General features: G+C 38.1%; 1 protein-coding gene across 1 annotated transcript in view; it reads left to right on the top strand.

Moving 5' to 3' along the window:
* The window catches only part of lrp1bb (low density lipoprotein receptor-related protein 1Bb), a 267,014-nt gene extending 246,864 nt beyond the window's left edge, over nt 1-20,150 (top strand). The window contains exons 82-92 of the mRNA XM_061053736.1: nt 1,721-1,846; nt 2,653-2,817; nt 7,754-7,915; nt 8,466-8,640; nt 8,993-9,097; nt 12,281-12,394; nt 14,453-14,529; nt 15,073-15,163; nt 15,835-15,985; nt 17,439-17,513; nt 18,944-20,150. Coding sequence (XP_060909719.1) covers nt 1,721-1,846; nt 2,653-2,817; nt 7,754-7,915; nt 8,466-8,640; nt 8,993-9,097; nt 12,281-12,394; nt 14,453-14,529; nt 15,073-15,163; nt 15,835-15,985; nt 17,439-17,513; nt 18,944-19,084 — 1,382 coding nt within the window. The 3' untranslated portion in view covers nt 19,085-20,150. The remainder of the gene's footprint in view (nt 1-1,720; nt 1,847-2,652; nt 2,818-7,753; nt 7,916-8,465; nt 8,641-8,992; nt 9,098-12,280; nt 12,395-14,452; nt 14,530-15,072; nt 15,164-15,834; nt 15,986-17,438; nt 17,514-18,943) is intronic.
* Nucleotides 20,151-21,659: the final 1,509 nt, after the last annotated feature.

The following is a 21,659-nucleotide window of genomic DNA, read 5'->3' as shown; positions in this document are numbered from 1 at the left end:
TTTTCATAACAGAAGGAAGATGAAGTAATTCCAAACCAGTTTGTTCCCTGACAATATTCTGTTTCCAATTTTATATAGAGCCTACATTCCAGTAGCAATTCAGTTTCTGATTTACTGTTCATTGAGTTTTTCTAGTTTGGGGATTTCAGGTAGGACATAAGGTGAGGACAAATGAGTCGATTACAAACCCTTAAAGGAGATCTGTTATGCTGATCCATATTTAGATGAGCTGATAAAGAGAACTTCTCAAGACTTGACCAGAACCTGACATCAGGTTGTCCATGCCCAACTGGGCAGCTCTTCAGAGGACACGCCCACCTGAAACTCACACAAATTACCCTGCGACTGCCAAAAGAACTGGCCAATGGGAAGAAATTGGCTACATGGAGAGAGGGGCCTTAAAGAGACAGCAGCTATAAAGAACTGTTTCAGGCTGACATGAGGGATTTTACTGACATCAGTATAAGATAGGGAGTTAAGTCAATACTTAGTATAGTTTAAAAGACTACCCACCACATATTATTCACCCATGATATTGTTAGGATGTGTACTAACTTTTACTTATGATGAATCAAAAGTTTAGTGTGTAAGTCTAAATATCATGAAATCTTTGTCATGAAAAGGTTTGACTAACTTTTTCAGAATGTATAAATATGTTTTTATAATAAATGTATTAAGCCTATTATTATATATGTATTGGTAAAAAAACCAACTAAAAAACTGTTTCCCTGAGAAGATGAGGCTGAAACAACTGTTTTAACATCTCTCTGAAACATATTACTTTTTCAGATGTGCAACCAAAACACACCCATCTGTTTCCTTCAGCACAGTCAATCAATACAACCGTGTCTCTTCACTCACTTTCCTCATGTAGTCTACCAGCCTCACTTATTTGTTACATCTCTGGTGTTAATGGTTATAAAGCATTAGGCAGCTCCATCTCGGTCATTTTTTCACTTTAAGGGCAGCTGTTCCATTCCACAGAGACTCATTAGGATGGCTGTGTCGTGTGTAGTCTGTGGGTTGAAGATGTGCACTGCCTGCAAAAAAAAAAAGATAACATGAAGGCTTGATATCTTCAGCAAAAAAAAATCCCTAAAAACCATTTAGTTTTTTTTTCAGAGCTTTCATCATCATGTGTTGTGTCAGAAATCTGAGCACTCATTATTTTTAGTTTTTACATTATGTACCAGACTTAAAGTAAATATGTGAAGCATGAAAACATAACTTCTACATGAGTTTAAATCAAATGTGTAAATTACATGTTTTGCAAATTTTGTAAATCAAATTGCTGTCTTTGAGCTCTGTTCATTACTCTGCACATTTCAGTTAAAATATTAAATCCAAAGTAGCGAGTGCCTCACAAAGCTTTATTATTATCAGTACTGGTTGTTTTAGAGTACCTTTTCATGAGACGTTTTCCTTACTTTGTGTACCCATTGTGTGCGTCAGAGAGAAGGGCACTTCAAAGTGTGCTAATCAGTTAGACAACAGGAAGTTCTTAATATGTTCCATAATCGGGAGATGAGGTCGAGAAGTCATTCTTATGCTTAACTCTGGTGCCTCGCTAGGATTCAAGAGAATAACAGATATTTAAAACACTTGAAATAAATGTCTTTACTTTGAGTAAGAACAAACACTTTCAAAAACAAAAAGATCTTTCTCATCTCAGGCCAGACTGACAGATTACCTTCTTGGCTTTTCTTCACTCTCTCCACAGCATCAAACCCTTGCCTGAGAATGTCATGTGATTTCATGTGTCTGCTCAACCCAACGGGTGCCCGGTGCACCTGTCCAGAGGGGAAGGTTCTGGTGAATGGCACCTGTAGTGATGTCATCGTCTCAGGTGGGCTTGCTCTTTCATCTTCAAGCCAAAGTTGAGTTTGCGTTAAGATTTAAGGGATTTCAAAATAAAACACTTGCCTGCTTTGTTTTGTACGGTGGCCGGTACGTGCATGGCTTGGCAACAACTGAAGTGACGTACATTAGAGAAACATGCAGCATATTCAGAGAAGCTGCACATTCAAATAGCAAACGACTAAAACAAGTGCAACGGCTGAAATGCACTGCAAATGAAACAAACTGTCCCATATAGCGCCCCCTAAAGGCCTGTATGTACTTCTGTTGAAAAGGCTTAACTTGCAGCATTTATCTATCTTCAGTTGTTTTCTGAACCTGTGTATGTTTTTGATTTGTTTCGTGTATGTGTTTGCAGCGCGTCTGATGACGCAGTTGTCTCGGCTTTTTGCAGCACGTTTGTGTCATTAGCAGCTTGTTACAGCTGTTGGATGTTTGCATTTGCTTTTCAAAGTGCAGCATTTCTGTACATACTGCGAGTTTCTCTAAATGTACGTTGTTTCGGATGTTGCCGAGCCTGTGCACGTACCTGCCACCGTAGTTTCGGCTTGAAAATTGAATTAAAGTATTAAAAAATGTACTTTAACAAGAATCTATACGGTACACAGCTAGGACTAAACAAACCCCTGAGCAAAACATTCTGAGGCTTTGGTGTTTGTTGAGGATGAACAAACCTCCCGCATGCAGGTTTTTGTTCATTCTTACTCACTCAAAAATTCAGGTCCACATTTCTACAGTCTTTGTTGTCTGCAATACACTGCAGCACAGTATGTGATGGACTTTGCTGTTGTGAAGGTGAACTGTGCCGTCCTGCCTGCGAGAATGGAGGCCGCTGCTTAGCCAATGAGAAAGGAGACTGGAGGTGCTACTGCTGGCCGGACTTCTCAGGCGAGCGCTGTGAGGTCAACCACTGTACGGACTACTGCCTAAATGGAGGCACCTGCATGGGATCCCCCCTGGGTAAGTCTACTTAAAAATGTACTGTCAAATGTGCAGCACGATTCCTTCTTCCTATTTCTGCAGAGCCATAGGGCTTGAACTCTATTTCACTGGTGTTCTACCTTGTGTTCACCCCATGTTGATTTATCTCTATGTTGATATGTATTTCTAAATCTTTTGTTGTGTTTTTATTCAAAGTCCTTCGTATTCATGAAACACTAATCCTGCCGAAAAAAAAACCTGTCACAGCCACAAACAGACATTTTCAATTCAGAGTTACCTGCCCATTTCCTCCTGCACACTGACCCGATGCATAATGTCATTCAACCACATTTGTCTTCCTTTAAAACTACCTTGCCTTTCTCAACTCTGCTCAATTTTGCAACGTTAGATCTGCCAGCTGAGCAATTTTTGTCAGTGACGCTCCTGTCAAATACGCCTGAAGTATCAACCCTCTATCTTGCAGTGTCTTCTTTCATGCTTTAATGGGTCTGGAACAACCAGTTCTACCCTACAATCTAGTAGTTTTATATCAATATGCTGAGGTTTCAGTGTTGGGATTGTTACAAGATTTATATCCCTATTAAAAATGGTATTATTGATTTACAATCACGTGCATCATCTTCCCATCATAGCAATTACCCACAACGTCTCCGTTTCCATTTGAGGTGACTAAACTCAGCAGATCAATGGCCCTGTTCATAAAGTGTCATTTGTTGTTTTCAAAGTTTGGGCTTTGATTTGTGAGGAGCATGATTTCTATTCATCTTTAATCCCTTCAAATGGGCAAAGTCTTTTGCCTTTGGTCTTTTTACAGCGTATAACATAATCTGTTTACTTTTCATTTGGTCTTTGGGAAGCATGTCTGCCCAACAGGAAGTAAAGACATTTTAAAAAAGGAAAAAGAGGAGTTATGTATCTTTTTAATCAAATTCTGTTAAGATTTTAAAACAGCTCTCAGCCAAGATAATCACTCCTGCTCTTTAAAGAAAATGGAGTGTGTCTGTCAAACATCCAAATCGTGTTAAGCCCTCTGAGATCACTGCACCAGGGCTTCAGGACTGGGAAATGAAGGCAGTGCTCCCTTTGTCTTTCATTCATCAGCAAAGTCCAACATTCTACACTGGATGATGAATTGAATTCCTGTTTATGGTGGACAACCAAGAGGAAAATGTGTTGTAATGTTTGTTGTGCTGCTGGAGACAGACAATTCTGTTCCTTTCATGCCATGACAGCCATTTTTCATTCAAAGAAGAGGTCTTGCTGCATTGAACACGTGTCCTTGAGGCAAAAGAAAATTGGATAAATGATGAGCAAGGGTGTGGATAAAGTCAAAGGCTCTTTGTAATAAAAAGGGGACTGAAAGCATCCTAACAAGACTGGAATCTGTTCAGTTTGATCTATGAAAGCACAAGGTTACATTCAAGTCTTCATTTTTCAGTTTTGCTAAAAAACACCCGACACATTATTGTATTTATTTCCTGCTTCTGTGTGTGAATGCTCTGCTGTCTGTTATGAAGTAGTGAACAGCTGTAATAAGAGTAGAAAAGTAGACGGGATCATCAAACAAACACATCAAGTGTAAAAACGTATTAATTATAAGTATTATTTAGCAAGATCCACATGTGCCTTCCTTTTGTGGTCTTTGATTTAATAAATTGAGGGCATAGTTCTCAAGTGCTGCATAAATACTTTGTGTTATTGAATGTGCCAAAATTAGACTAGGGGTTTCTTTCCTGTTCCACAATAAGGTCTGTATTGTATTGACAGCAAATGCTGTCAAGATAATGTTTACTGTCATCACCTGCACCTAGATATAAGGACTGACAGTCCTGTGCTCTGGGCATCCACGTTTGTCTGTTATGTATGCTGATTTTATTTTCTTCACAACCTGAGGCTTTAAATCTATGCATCCATGCAATAACATCACTTCATCTAAATTACTAAGCACAAATGGATAGTTCAGGGAGCCTGGGAGTTTGAAGCTTCACAGTCAGAGGACAGACAGGAGGGGGAGTGAGAAAAAAGTGTCTTGAAGCATAATGATTGACATTTCAAACAGATTATGACAGTGACAGAGTTTTCAAGTGCGAAATTGTTATTGTTGTATTTGACCCATGTAGCAAGACACGTATCCATGGCAACTTGGTTAAATACAGTGCAGACAGAACCTTTCCTCTACACCTTCAGTCTTGGGGCTTCTTTCTTAGGTATGATGGTAGGGTTTTTAAAAGGGAACATGAAGAGCTGAAGTGATATGGTTCTGTACCTGCTTGTAACATGTGACACCTGCTCACATAAAGCCTTTCCACTCTAACAGTGCTGTGGGGAAAATATTATTATTTTTTTAATTAAAAGAGTATATCATGCTCATGACTCCAATCAATCAAGACTTCAAGCAATCAGGGCTCCCTGTGATTAAAGATGTTGCAGTGCCATTTTTTTCTTGTAATACCAACACTACCAAGTGTGTTAAGCCTCTGATATGGAGTATCCATCTAAAACCTCTGAATAATTGTACTTTGACATTAAGTCAGAACATTAAAAAAACATTTTTACTTATAAACACAACACAAAATGAATGTGTATGCTGTTCTGTATCTGTTGTGTCTAAGTAGGATGCTGGTAATTGACACACAAATGGGAGAAAGGGGATTGTCTATGTTGGATGCTAAAAACCTGTAAAAAACAACCTTTTGACCTTTAGGTGTTATCAGGATCATCAAACACTTACAGCCAAATAATCTAAATGAGACTAAAAGGGGTGTTCAAATATCAATCATGCATGACCTCGAATAACATTTCATGCGTACATGTATTTTATTTTCAGGCTGTTTTAGACATCTCACCTGAGGGGTTTTACTCTTTCAGCTGAGGCTCTTCCACTTTCAAAAGATTTATAATAGAGCAGCGGAATTAACCATGCTTCTAACAGTGTTGTATTTTCTATTACGTTGAAATTAAGGGGAATATACAAGAGAAATAAAACGCATCAAAAACCTACAAATTCAAATGTGAAATGTAAAAAAAAAAAACACAAGGTAGAACCTCTGCTCCCTCATGTTGAAGCTGCTTGAGGTCATTGCTGATCGGGAGCTGCAGAGCACCTCTCTGTTAGAGGTATTCCAGACAAGAATACAAGGGGAAAATGTGGGATGACCCTGGACACATTGGATGAATTTTATGCAAATTGTGCCTGACCCATGAACTATTTGGTGCCCCCCTGGATAAACCTGAAGGACACAACAGCCAAACTCCTCTCCATAGGTGCCAATCTGCTGTCATCTTGACCCATATATGTCTAAAAGTGATGGATAGAAGGATGGGTCTTTGCCATTACTCTCATCAAAGTGCTTCATGTTTTTTACTGTGTATATCAACCAGTGACAGTGACTGTGGGAGTATAACGATTGACAGATTGGTGTCTAATTTTACTATCAATCTGACCAATGCTGCTATTGATCATACCATGTCACTTAAAATCATCACTTATCACTTGTCATAATTATCCTGTGTAGTTCACTTGTAAACTAGTTGTACATACCTGTTATTTTATTGCTATTTATCTTTTCTATTATGTGTGCATTTTCATTTGTTTCAAGCCATAAGGACTGGAGAGTGAACCTAAACCTCTAAAAGAACATGTCACTCAGTTGTGTGTTTATTGTAAAAAATGTAAAAATAACACTTTATATTAAGGTGCTTGTAATAAGCATTAATAACAGGTAATAAGTCACTAATAAGACCTTATTAGATTCTTATTAACACAAATAAGACTATATAAGTGTTAATATAGGCATAATTAACACATTTATTATGTCTTATAAGACACTTATAGGCTCTTATTAGAAACTTATTAACACTTTATATACTGTCATAAATATTAATAAGATGCTTATTAACCTTAATAAGACTTCATGAGTGTTAATTAAACTAAAAATTTGTTTTGCAATATTTGTGTTCCTTACATACAACGTTTGCAAATGTATTCCTGTGTGCGCCTCTTGACTGGTATTCAGATCTTGGGCTCCAGGTGTCCTAGTCTAGTTTGTCCACCTTCAGCACTTTATTTCCAGTAACATGGGTTAAACTATGCTTTTTCCCTGAATTTGATCAGATATGTTGGTAGCTATGACACACCAAATGTTTTCATAATGTTGTTTACAGTTAACGTTAAAGATAATACTTGTATTTGTAGTAGCATTTTTTTTTCAAAAACTGTTTGAGTGGAAGTTTAATAGACCTCCTTTGTGTTTCTGCGTTTACTTGAAAGTTGGACCCTGTTCCCACTGAGCTGTTAATAAGTGCATAATAAAGTATTTATTAATCTTTATAAGCAGTGTTCCCATTTTAGATCCACTATCTGTAGAGGAGCTTCATTAACTGTTAATAAGTGCATAATAAAGTATTTATTAATCTTAAGGCATTAATATGAACCTAATAAAGTCTTATCAATGTTAATAAACATCTTATGAATGTTGATAAGTGGTCTATAAACAAGTTTCTTTGTGTTAATTAATATCTTACAAGCCAATTGTAAGTTAATTTTTAGTTTAATTAACATTCATGAAGTCTTATTAATGTTAATAAGCATCTTATTAATTTTTATGACGGTATATAAAGTGTTAATAAGTTTCTAATAAGAGCCTATAAGTGTATTATAAGACATAATAAATGTGTTAATTATGCCTATATTAACACTTATATACTCTTATTTGTGTTAATAACAATCTAATAAGGTCTTATAGGTGACTTATTACCTGTTATTAATGCTTATTACAAGCACCTTAATATAAAGTGTTACCAAATATTACATTGTTTTTTTTTAAACAATTAGGGGTCTATGCCCAAAATAATTATTTATAACAGTCTATAACAGACTATCTTTGTGAGTGGGATCAATGCATTGTTGGTCTTTTCATGCTCCCTTAATCTTTCCCTTTCTTTCCCTGTCCAGGTAAGCCTACATGCCGCTGTCCTGTTGGTTTCTCAGGGCCTTACTGTGAGAGGAGGATTTGTGACAACTACTGTTTAAATGGAGGAACATGCGACATCACTCAGGGGAACCAGCCAGTGTGCCGCTGTATGGCAGAATATACTGGGGACCGTTGTCTTTACCGTGAGTCTTGCACCTTTTAGCTCGTGGCAAATAAAGCAAATGCACATTGCCTTCATTTGATTGACATAAGCCTTTCAAGTCAAGCCACAGTCATAACAAACCGTTGAATTAGATTCAGTTCTGCTGCATACAATCTATAGAACTAAGCGGTTCACAAACACAGTGGAACAAAACACAACCCCTTGGAGTATTTTCTTTCCATAAATACTACATTTGCATCCATTTACAGATAAAGAAAGTCAAAGTACTACACTCAAACAACCTTTGGGTCTTTCTGTTCTGAAGTGATAATTTATTTTCTTTTGCATCGCTTTTTCTTAATTGTTATTGGGGAAAACAATTTAAACTGAACATCATTAGTGTTTTCCTACCATTGCTGCCCAAGGGGTGATATGTTCTCATCTGTGGCTTAGATATCATTTGATGTGGATAATTAAGTCCCATTAAGGCTGTGTACAGTTCCAATCAAACAAACTTACACTTTTTTTTTTTTTCCCAGTTTCTCATTAAGCACTTCCCTCTTCTCTTTATCTCTTTATATGTGGAACAGACATCTGTCATCACTACTGCGTGAACTCCAGGGCCTGCACCCTATCAAGTAGTGGCAATGTGGAGTGTGTGTGTCCTGCCAGGTTTGAGGGAAACAAGTGTGAGATGGACAAGTGTCTACGATGTCACGGAGCTCCGTGCCTCATTAACGATGAAACGGGAGATGTGGTTTGCAAGTGAGTGCTTTGTATCTGCTCTCTATTTGTGCCCCTCATCAATTTTGCTGTAATCTAAGGCTTTTACAGTTTTCTACATTTATGGAAAAATAATTAGTTCCATGGTGTATTCTCCAGTCCTGTTGCTGTATCCTAAGGCTAAAGGCCTCTAGAATTGATTGTATGAAAACTTAAATTTTATTCGGCAAACTGCCTCCAGTCATTTAATTTCTGGTTATGCTAGTGTATTAAGAGCCTGGTGAAATCTCATTCTTTATATAAACTATGTACATCATGACAACTAATTTAATGCTTCTTGTAAAAGAATGGTATCCTGCTTCTCACCAGCATCCATTATTTCTTCACCCTCCAGTTGTACAAATGGCAGAATAGCCCCGAGCTGTCAGCTCTGTGACGGATATTGCTACAATGGAGGCACCTGTCACCTGGACCCCGACACCAGCCTGCCTTTCTGTCAGTAAGTCACTGCTTAATGGGTGAAGGAAAGTGGGGAAAATTGAATGTTCTCCACTATCATTCACACTCTTATTGTTTCCATCCAAATGCTCGCTGCCGCAGAAAGCCTGGCCTTAGATCCCCAAGGGGTACCATATTCCTGCGTGGAGAACAGTACAAGATAAATGTCTTCCATGGGAAAGAAATCCTTAAGTTGAGGGACGGTTTGATGTCAATACGTTGAAGCCACGGCACAGCAGGGGGCTGAGTGCTAGTACCTCGTCTGACACTGTATGACACCTCGCTTTGGCTTAAGGTTTTTAGGCAGATAAGAAAACCCTTCAAGTCTGCCATTCTGAACATATCACACTGTTCCTTCTTGCAGTGAAGAGCTGATGTCAGGCCTCTCTGACACTCCTCAATGGTAGGTTTTAGATGTTTGCTCTCCCAAAAAGAAGCTGAGGTATGTAACAGTAGAACATGCTATGAGATTCCACTTCTGAAACTTGTAACAAAGAAAAGCTTGACAGGTGGATGCAAAGAAAATCATTGTGAAAGACATCTGAAAGCCCTGAATATAACCTCAGCCATAATCACATGCAGTGCTGTATTAAAAATATCTTCAAGGAGGAAATTGGAAATCCATTTTAAAAGCCAACTCTGTTTTTTTAACTGCCCATTGTCCAATATAGTGAAATGGAAATTTGCGGTCATCACTCACAAATTCCAGGGGATAAAATCAATTTCTATGCAAATGATCCCATCCTAGTCGATGAGGTTAACAGATCCTGATAATGTGCTTTATTGTTGGCTGCAAAGAACGGAGATTATGTGAGATGATGGATATGTCTGCGTTAAGAAATCATAATGTTTGACCCTAATACACTCAGTAAATGTATATTTCATAAAGCCTTTCTGAGGCAAAAACCCTGCATAGCAGAGCTGTGTTGTGTTGTGTATTATAATCGTTGCATTTGAAACTTAAAAAAAAGGTTGTTGAGATTTCCAAACGGCATCAGCACTGCAGTAGAGAGGTGGTATGCAATGGTTAACATCCAAGTTTCACCATCATAAAAGCTACAAATGTGACTTTATTTTGATAAATCAAATGCTCCGACCAAAAGATGACCCTGTATGACAAGGTTGAGGAGGCCTTCCGAATAATGATATATGACAGGTTTCTGTTTATTTATAGACGCCTTATTGGCAACCTCCCATCATATATCACTTTCTTATTAAACTGGTGATTATTACCTGACTTACTAAAGGGGTATTGTAGCCCGGCATGCCAACACTTAATTGAGGAAACTGCTTTCAGTTTGTGTGCACTCGTGCAGACCTCTGGAATAATTCACGTTACAAATTGGACTTAAAAAACCTTTATCTCCATATACCAATCTTAAACTGGATGCAATGTTGACCATTCTTAATCCAAACTTTCATTATTGGTTTTTGCACAGGTTTTTTGTACAGTGTTACAACAATCACCAGAGTGCAAAAAGTTCTGATCCAGATCCCTATCCAAACCCACCCCATCCCTTATAACAGTAGTTCCCAACCCACCCCAGTGTCTATGTTAACCATTCTTGAATGTAACTTTTAACTTTTCTAAGCTATTCTATTGTTTCTTGTTACCTAAAATCTTGTTGCTGTTTACTTGTATGTTTATGAATGTTATTTTTTTTAATGTTCTCTTAATATCAGTGAAAATGATGACCTCTCCACATTGATTCCTTGAGGTTGAAAGAAAGGTTGACTGCATGAATACAAAGCAAGAAAGTACAGTGACCATTACAATTCCATAAATGGCAGAAAAGGGGAAGTTGAATATGGTTCTTCAAACATGCTCTTGTGGTTTGGCAATGCATGGTTTTCTTACTCTTCTTTATTTCTTTAAAGGTGTGTACCCCTGGCTTTAGACTTGATGATTTAAATCCAATGTATAAAAAGGATTAAAAAAATACAATAACACCTTTTTCTCTACAATGCAGAACATTCAACAGCTGCCCTGGACTTTGGATCAATTACCTTGAATTCATTAGCTGTAAACGGCAACAGTACTTCTGTCTAAAGAACTTGTTACCTTAGCTTACGTTTTTCTTTATTGTAAATATTTTCTGGGTGTAGCAAAATGTTTACGAGTCACTTTGGCTTGTTTTTCTATTTGAAACTCTGGGGGGGGGGGGGCGCCCAACAGACCTCAGGCTGAATAAGTACCACCCCAAATAAAATGAATAAAACACTTTCAGTTTTGGGTTTGGAGTTTAGTTTCAGTTCGGTTTAGTTTAGTTGCGTTCTTTTTTTTTTTTGGTTTTCTTTTTTGGGCTTTTTTAGAGATAGGACAGAAAATAGAGTCAGAACTTGGGAAGAGAGAGAAAGTGGGGAATAACATGCGGGAAAGGAGCCACAGGTCGGATTCTAACCCAGGCCGCCCACTTGGGGAACTATAGCCTCTGTACATTGGGCGTGCTCACATGAACAACTAGGCTCCCGACACCCCCTAGTTACATATTTTTGCTATTAGAGATTGAAACTCATGTGATTTTAAGAGAGGAATATGTTGTGCTATTGGCTCATGTGACGTGCTTTTTACTTTAATCCAATGTGTATATATAAGTATAAATACTTTACCCATAGCTGAACATTTCAAACATGCAATATGACCTACTAATGGATTTTAAGAAATGATAGCTTTGTTCAGGTACTCTGAAAGAACATTTGCTACCTTAAGAACAGAATACTCACTGTGTGAACACATTACTTTAACACTTCAATTGGTTTGTAAGAAACTGTTGTCATTATTGTATATTTTGTGTTTTATGTGTTTCCAAAGCTAGTTTGAATTAAGTGAAAGGCTCTTGTATTTCTGGGTTATTGATTTTGTGGTTTGAAGTGTTTTATTTTAGCTTTGTTATTGCAATCACAGAAATAATTGTTTAAGAAAACTCACATCTCAAATTGAGACCACTGTAACAGCCTTTTCTTGCAGATGTTCCTCTCAGTGTGTGAGCAGTGAAATTGATTTCTTCTCTTATTTTTTGGTTTGCTTATTTGCTTGTTGCAGACACAACACTAACTTACTCCATCTTATGAGCGAAGCTTCTTAAAGGGATTACTGTGTCAGCCTTCATTCATCAAACAGACAACAGTTCTGCAATATACATTCTCTGGGCCCTTTTATCACTCCAAACACAATGTTTTGCAGCTGCACGTCAGGGTTCAAGAACCAACGTTGTGATGAGCTGGCCAACCCCTGCGATTACTTCTGTCAGAATGAGGGGATGTGCACATTAACAGCTCTTAACAAACCACGCTGCAAGTAGGTCCTTCTCACCTCTCCAGCTGTATTCAGAGCCCACTCAACCCCTTTGTCCACACCCCCACCTCAACTCCATCCGGCTCCATTTCAGCCTCAGCCCAGTATATGGGCTGTTTGTCACAGTGCAGCCTTGTAGCAACTTGTCATGTAATAAGTTCTAGTTCAAGTAACAAAAACAAAAGGTAATTCAAGCTAGGTTGAAAAGGGAAAACTAAAGTATCATGTAAAGACTTAAAGTAACTACCCAGAGTTGTATTTCACTCGTTTTGGATTTCATTGTAATATTTTTTAGATGGGCAAAATATATAATTATAGCCATTTTTAATCAAATATAATATAGTAATTTTAAATATTTTTCGCTTTTTGGTTGTGACTCCTAAGTGTCCTCAGTAATATAAATAGATTTTTTTGTTTGGATTTAAAGGTGATGTCACGTTGCCATGGCTCCGGGTATAAAGGGTCAACTAACAGTCATTTGTTAAAGTTGTCCAACAGTGTGGCTTCTTTTACAAGAAACAGTCACATTTGTATTATTTGCCTTTGAATCACACATAAAAATGTTTTTTTTATTATTTTTTATTTTATGTAGTGGAAAAATATTTTTCTTGATGTAAAAACTAATTAAGATAATTTATTAACTGTGTTTAGCAAGCACATTTTTAGAATAAGTCATGACTTTAAATTTAATTTTAATTTTGTGTTATTAGTCCCTTCATGCAGAATTTTGAGATTCTCATAAATCTTGCAGTTATCTATATCAACTAAAAGAAAAGAGCAATTACTAGCCAGTTTATCTCAGCATTAAGACATAACTGTTATGTAATAAATTCAGGAAATACAAGCCAAAAATACAAGTAATTGAGGGAATTTAAAAAACATAACCCTTTGCACTATATTTACATTGCTTTGCATTTAAAGCAAAAACACAACAGTGCTAAGATGAGCTGCACTGCTCAAACATAAAATTGGTATAAACCCTTTTTTCAACTCTCAGTAAGAAAGTGAAAAAGGACATTCCTTTAAATATAAGCTACTGGTTTTATCTCAGTGTAAGTAACAGAAGCAGTAAGGCACAATTTATGAATAAATTGAAATGTAATCATCCTTCAATCTGAGAGCTTGAATCTGTTCTACTGTATTGTTATAACAATTTGTGTAAATATCTGCTAATGTGGCACTTATTACATTATCAGTTGTTGCATGACTCTGTACCTTTGCTGCCCCTCACTGACACCCATCCACCCATCTCATGCAGTCGTCACCCAGCACACAAGACATTAGGTAAAACTACCGTTGCATGATGGGAAATTGTATATTTTTGTCACAGACCTGTCATCAGGTATGCATATAATTTACTTGGCGGAAACATTGCATCAGTAATTGGTGTTTATCTCTAAGGCATTCACCACAGGTTAAGAGAATCCATCATTTCTTAAGGAATTAGGCTTTTCCCAAAGGAGATACAAACTCCCTGTTGCCCCTAATATTCCATTAAAATTCATGTCGATGTGACATTTTGTTCAAAGAGAGCGTGATACATTTCCTGTATATATGGGGCTGCATCCTTATTTTTCGTAGCCTGATGTTCTGATTCTTAGAGTGCATGTAATTTAGAGTAATTTCATTCTGTCATCATCCAGTCACACTTACCAGATCACCCATGCTTTACAGACCCATCTGCGTCAGTCGTGTGAAATTAGATATCACCTCCTCTAACAAGGGTCATACATCACGCCCATCGGATCCCATTGGAACACAAATGAGATGACGACATGATGTCCCGCTGTCATTCTTTGATTTTCTTTCTATCCTGAATATTCAACATGTAAATTCACATACACTGTTTGCAGACCCACCATGTACATAGTGCCCTCTCTCCAGGTGGTGTGTTGTTTGTTTTGGATCAAAGCACTTCATAGCAAGACTGAATCATAATGTGTTGTATTTGTAAGCCACGGTCACTTCATACTCTCTTTTTGTAAGATTGTTTTCTTAGTTTACTTTCTTCAAGAAAAAGCATTCTAATTGTATTTTTTGATACTCCTTGACCTCCTTCAGGTGTTCAGCCAACTGGGCAGGAACACAGTGTGAAAGACCCGCCCCTAAAAGCAGCAGATCAGACAATACTAGCGGAGGTGAGTATTATTATGAATTGTAAAGTATCCTGTATGAATTCATGTATAAAACATTCCCACAGTTACAATCTATCAACTGGGAGTGATGATTACTTGTTCATCCTTAATCATCACATGTTGAAAAATCCACAGATTGTTCAGTCACATTTCTTATTATTCCTACCAAAACAACACAATTGGACTTCTTCCTCAATTACAGAACTCTGTTTGCCTGTTGGCAGTGTTTGAATAGAAAAGCCTTCATGCAGCTTCAGGTTTACCTCAGTTCATTTAACGTAGCTGCTTCTCAGAGTTCACTGTACATGTATTACTCTGGTTCTTAGCTCTACTTACTATCTAACCTTTGAGATTTCTTATGATAGCTGTTCTTTAAATGGAGCTAAATGTGTAGGCAACCGAGACCATGGAAAAATATATATACCTTTAAGGTTCCTTTGAAGCTACTGTCAGGCATGTTTTAAAGTGTCAGTGTCTGAATCAATCTCAGCTAAACTAATGCATCACTCATTTCTCCACATCCTCTCTCCTCTCTGCGTCTCTCAGGGAGCATAGCTATCATCGTGCCTCTCGTCCTGCTGGTAGTCTTGATTGTGATGGTGGTAGCAGGTGTTTACATCTGCAGACAGAAGCAAAAGTAAGTAAATCAATCAAGAAATCCAGCATAATGCGGTAAAAGGCTTATATATAGATTATGTTGAATTGATATCAGTATTTTATAAATTAACACTCATTTCATCATGTTCAGTGGAACACATAACCCTGGCGGAAAGCCTCTCATTGTAATTCCTTTTTCAGGTTTGCTCAGCAAAGTTCTGAACTGAAAGTGTTCCAATCAGTGAAATTATTCTGTAAGGCACATTATTTAGAACTTTTTTCTCGAAATAGAACAGATTTACTGATACCGAAATAAGTGGGAAAGGATGAATCCATTCAAAACAGTTCTATCTTTCGTAGTTCTGTGCTCAGAGCAGGCTACGATGTCTGTCTTAGGGCGCACTCACACTAGGCCCAGTTGTCTCTTGCCATGCTGAGGCACTATTGCCTGCCCACCCACCCCCATTTTCCCCACTGACCTGCACTCACACTGCTCCTTTTTGCCCGAAAGACCTATCGTTTCACATAGGTCATGTCCATGACTCTATCGAGACACTTTGGTTCTCTCGATGTCGTGAAATTGATGATACTGTTACATCGTCCTATTGAAATGTGATTTGTTACATTGAGCTGTGCTAAAGTTCTACTGCATGTTGACCTGTTTGTTGTGAACCATGTTACTGATGGATGGCTCATCATACAAACACTCAGGGGAAAAAGTGTCCAGAGGCAGCCCATGACAAACGGGGGGATAAACGTGGAGATTGGGAACCCGTCATACAACATGTATGAAGTGGACCATGACAACCATGCTGATGCAGGCAGCCTGCTGCGACCCAACTTCACACTAGACCCTCACAAGGTTGGTCTTTTGAACTTATCCAATGAATGCCAACATTTGACTAATGAGCTCTTGTAAAAAATACATTTAATAACTTTACAGTAGAGTTGTACCGCGACCACAAATAAGTGATCAGATTTCAATTAAACTAGAAAAGTGCATTTTTTTATTCAGAAATAATTCATCATATTTTTTTGTCATGATGTTTATCTTTTTCCTAACCCCCAATTCACGCATACTCTGTGCGCGCCGCGGTCCGTCAGCACCACGCACTATGCCGTACTTAGCTGCCACTCTATCATTGTGTTCACAGAGCGCGCGCTGCGGTCCGTCTCGCGTGCCACCAACGGCACTGCGCTCTGCTCCGTTTTCAAATACGCAGCGAGTCTATGTTTGCACGTTTTTATCTTTATTCCTGCGGGATCTTGTAGTTCTCCTGTGATGTGTCATGGGTGACGTCCCAGAAACGCATCCAGGGTGAATGGGCGCAAGCCGTCCGATGGAGCAAAACTGTGGCGCAGACAGACCGCGGCGCGCACAGAGTATGCGTGAATTGGGGGTTAGGAAAAAGATAAACATCATGACAAAAAAATATGATGAATTATTTCTGAATAAAAAATGCACTTTTCTAGTTTAATTGAAATCTGATCACTTATTTGTGGTCGTGTGAATTGGGGGTTTCAGATAGTGTATTGCAAGCCAAGGGCCAATTCGAGACTACTTTTTCAGGGATGTGTGTGTGTGTCTGTGTATTTCAGGATATTCAGATGAACTACCTTAACTTGCCTCTGCCTTTGTTTAACAGAGCATCCAATCAGTTTTAATAATGAATCTAAATTAAACGTAGGTTCTGTTAAGGATACAATTTCCAGACTTTTAGGTTAGGGTTTCTCCTGCATTTTAACATTCAGTTTGTGTGAGCTTCTTTTTCTCTGTTTCTATATCTGACAGTGTGCATTGGGATATATCAATTGGGACAACAATTGGTTTCCTAAAGACTTTGTTATAACCTGTTTATGCAGGAATTTTCAGCTGCCATGGACCAAGAGGATTTTTATTCTGACTGGCGATTTATTCTGCTCAAGGCCTTCAGCCCTTCACTAACACTCAGCCTATCAAATGAATCATAACACCTTCGCTGATACTGTTATCTAGCTCACCTGCTAGAGCTTTATGCCTAATGCTATTGCTTCTTTCCCTGCAATCTTTGACATTTGCTATTGTCAGTCCAATCTGGATGGATTTTCGACAGAAGCATGTCGTCTTGAATGTAAACTAGCTTCTGTATTTTGTGCTGTCTAAACACTACACTTTGCAACATACACAGTACAAAATAGTTCCCTACATTCAGAACTCCTAAACCTTCAATACCCACAGATGGATTGATTATATCCTTATTATTAGTGTTTGGTGTTTACTTTCTTACGCAATGCATTTTGTCCTTTACACATAGAAGTTGTTTGTTGTGTTGCAGGGCTGGTGTGTAAAATCCAGTGACACTCACACCTTGGGCATGAATTCTGTGCCCAAGGAGGTAATCCCTGGACAGGTGAATTCGCAAACGTTATGTCATGTTTGTCCTCATGAAAAACAGTCATACTCATGAAATAATTCAGTGTTCCCTGTGCAGTGACCTACAAACCATTAAAAAAATACTCCATACGATTTTTGAAGGATAATTTCCTCCTAATGTCTATTCTAGTAAACCAGTCTTTTCCTTGCATGGCTGTATGTAATCATTTCCTTGCATGTTGCTATCTGTCATACAGCATGCATGAGTGTGTCTGTTTTAATCTTTAAGTTAAACTCAGGCCCAAATTCACAAGAGGATGCTGTGATATTGCAGCTCATAGACCTGTACAAATGAGATCTAAAGAGATCATCTATCATTCTTAATGTGCACACTGCTGCTGATCTGATTTTTACTTTAAACAATCATGAAGCATTTGACATTCGTTTCTATGCAAACATTATTCGTGACAATAAAAGCTCAATTCACAAACAGCAGCACTAACAGTCACACGTAGTGACATTTTTACGGTTAGCACATAGTTGGTGGTGATGACTGTATATCGCCGTATTATCATGCTCAGAATTTCCGGTGATAACTACAACAGTTCAACCTTTGTTTGTCTGTTAATGAAGTCTGTAAATATTTATATTATACTGATTATCATAATCAGGGGCTGAGTTGGTTTTGGGGCTGTCCAAGTTGCTCTTTCTGGCTTTCCCTAGAGAGAAGTTTTGTAACTATTGAACTTCTTTCATATTTTAAGTCTCGGCTCAAACTGCACTGATTAGAAAATTATCTAATCTAAAAATTATTATTGTTTGCACTTGAATAGTTTTTTGGATTGAACCTTAAAACATGCAGATAGCATTGGTCAAAGATGCTCCATTTCTGGTCCTAAAAGCTGAGGCAATCCAGTCTTTGTGAGCTTGCTGCTAATTTTTTTAACCCCACATTGGCAAACATTCATTAATCACAGTTAACTGTATTTATAGCTGCACTGATTTATAACGTCTTATAGAAACATCAGTCAAACGGCCCTTCTGAGTTACAACTCTGCAGATCCCTTCAGCTCTATGGAGTATATAAATGTCTTTTAGATCCTTGTTTTGGTTTCCTGTAAACTGGATCTGGAACTCCTCTCTTGTCAGTCTTGCCTTCGCATGCAGTAGGAATCAAACACTCCCTGAAAAATTGATTTTATTGTACCTGCCAATCACTACTGGGCAGGCAAGGCTAGCTGTAGAATAGATGAGAATGGAGCGCTAGAAACACTAGATTATTGTCTCGATTTGTCAGAGATGTCTAAAAGAGAAGATTTATCAATGATCAGCCATGACTTCAGCTTAATGATTATTGTGCTGTGTTTCATCTGGACTGATTGATCCATACATTACAATGGACTGTCAGATGTAGTGTTCAAATTTAAAACGAAATATTTATTTGTATCTTCTTTCTTTCCCAAACAGCCCATGAACTACTCCAATCCAGTGTATGCAAAGATATATATCGACGGGCAAAACTGCCGGAAGCCAGTCATCAGTATTGACGAGAGGAGAGAGCTACTCCCAAAGAAACTAGAGGGGACAATTCATGAAACCGCCGCATAGCCTAACTTTACACTTTGTACTTCTTTTTTTACCACAGTGTACAATGTATAATACAAAGAAGGAAAGTCCTTTCTATTTCCGACGAGGCTCTTAGGTTTTGCTGGTTTAGCATCAGCATAATGTCCTTGTTGCTGTGCTGAAGAGTTTTATTTTCCATTCAATGTTTGCTTTCTAATGTTTGTCAAACATAATTATACAGTGCTTCACTGTATACTGTATGACACTGAAGTAAAGCTGCTGATTTGCAAAAACTTTATTAACACCATAAGCCACACTCGTGCACAGTTTTAAACTTAAAATGCAGTGCTGAATTTGTACCCATAACTGTTTCTAGTTGAAGTGGAATAAGGGCGCTGTGTCGTTTTTGTGAAGGGACTGAAAGTGGGTCGGCTCAATTTTCTGAACACATGTAAGTATCGTAGAGAGGGGGTGTGATGGTTGTTTTCGAGGCTTTTTATTTTTATTTTTTTTATACGCCATATGATGTACGGACCACAGAGCTTCACACCTGAGCAGTGAAGCCTGATATTTTTTAATTCTTGTTTTTTTTTTCTTTCTTATTCATACTGGTTTTCCAGTGAAGGCCATAATATAGACATGATCTTTTGTCACACAATTTGTTTTTCCCATGATTCTTCTGTCTTTTATATTTCCACTTATTTCAACGCCATCCTCCCTGTTATGACAGTAATATAACACAAGAGCTTATCTTTTGATGAAAGAGATAGTAGCCCACCTTGAATGTTCTCCGATCAGATTCCCGGATCCTGTACTGTACACTGAATAGACAGATACTGAATACCATATTTTTCTAGGTCTCATATGTCAACAGATGGATAAGATGTAGACGAGGAAGAGATTTACCACAGTTACAAAACAGATATTAAGAGTTATTATGAAACACATCTGTTATTTCAGAAAGGGGAGATGATAAATATAAGAAATTTTATAATTTTGTATTTGATTTGTATGTTGTTTGGCTGCTTGTATTTTGAAGAAATGTAATAAATGTAAGTAATTTTATATAAAATGTAAATCGATATTGAATAAAGGGGGCTTATTTCCACGTTGTGTCCCTTTTTCAGGCAACAGCAGATCACATTACATTTTAACATTTGAATGGGGTTTTAATTAAAACCATCTTAATATTATAGATCTGTATACAAGTGAAATGATGTGTGCTTTTCTTATCTGCCTTCTCAACTAGGGATGAAATGGCCGAGTTGTTCTGTCTCCATAGTACACATGGCCGCCGACCTGATGTTACTTACTTGCTGTGTAAAGGGAGGAGGCTGATGGGACATTATTGCCCTCCTTGTGTGTGCAGGAAGGCCACACCATTTATTACCTGGTGGTGGGGAAACCACCTGCTGAATGATAATTCAGTCTCTTTTCACTTTACTTACAATGGCTGTCTCTCCACACTCTTCACCTCCTCCCTCACCATGGCAACCAGAGGAGGCAGTGGCATTCCTGCCCTTTCTCCATCTGTCTGTGCTATCGTCTGGATCAGCCAAGCACGCCCAGCCCACCACATTCTGAGGACAGTGCAAATAGGAGTCAGCATTTCCAGCTTCTTTAATGGTCCTCCACTGTGCACCTTTGCGGCAATGAAGAAGCCATTCATAAACCGGGGGAAAATATAAACCTGCATGAATGTTTTTATATATACGTAAGTTTATTTCTTATAAATGAACAACGCCTTTAATTATAAAACCAAACATTTTCCAAAAGATTCCTGTAGATTTTAAGATCAATAAATGTATATTCCATCTTATTTCAATAAATAGGTACAGTTTAAAGGTAATCTGTCTCAGTTTGAAAGCTGGCACAAATGGCCTGCTTTTTCTTGATGAGAGGTAATAACATTTACATTTCTCAACCTATTGTATCATTTTGTTTGAATAAGTCAGGAGTACACACACAAGCGTACCCACCCATCCACACACCCACGCACATACACACACACACCGACTCTCAATGCACAGGGATCATACCCCAGGGCACGTTCTAAAAGATAATGAGACACAGATGCAATAATCACCAGTCCATTTGGATGTATTGTACACAAGATTATAAGGCAAAAGTACAGTTGCCACCCACAACTTAGGCCACAGAATGCAACCATGAAGAATATTATTATTATTATTTTTTTTTTTTTTTGTTCTGGCAGGCCGTCAACCAACAATCTTGAGGAGCCTAAGAGAGCTCAAGAGCTCCCAGGAAAGTAGGTGGTTAGTGACTGAGATTTACAGATAGATACATGCAGTAATATGATGTACTGTATATGCACAGAGAGAGAGAGAGAGAGAGAGAGAGAGAGAGGAGCTCAGGGTGCCAGTTCCCCCGGTAGTCTAAGCCTATAGCAGCATAACTAAGAGCTGGTCTACACCAGCACCAGCCCTAACTATAAGATTTATCAAAAAGAAAAGTTTTAAGTCTATTCTTAAAAATACAGACTGTGTCTGCCTCCCGGACCCCGGCTGGAAGGCGATTCCAGAGGAGAGGAGCCCGATAACTGAAGGCTTTACCTCCCATAGTACATTTAGAGACTGTAGGTACCACTAGCAGGCCT

This window comes from Labrus mixtus, chromosome 13 (assembly GCF_963584025.1).
Source record: "Labrus mixtus chromosome 13, fLabMix1.1, whole genome shotgun sequence".
In the NCBI taxonomy this organism is placed as follows: domain Eukaryota; kingdom Metazoa; phylum Chordata; class Actinopteri; order Labriformes; family Labridae; genus Labrus; species Labrus mixtus.
Note: the sequence above shows the minus strand (reverse complement) of the source record. Positions and strands in the feature narration are given on the sequence as shown.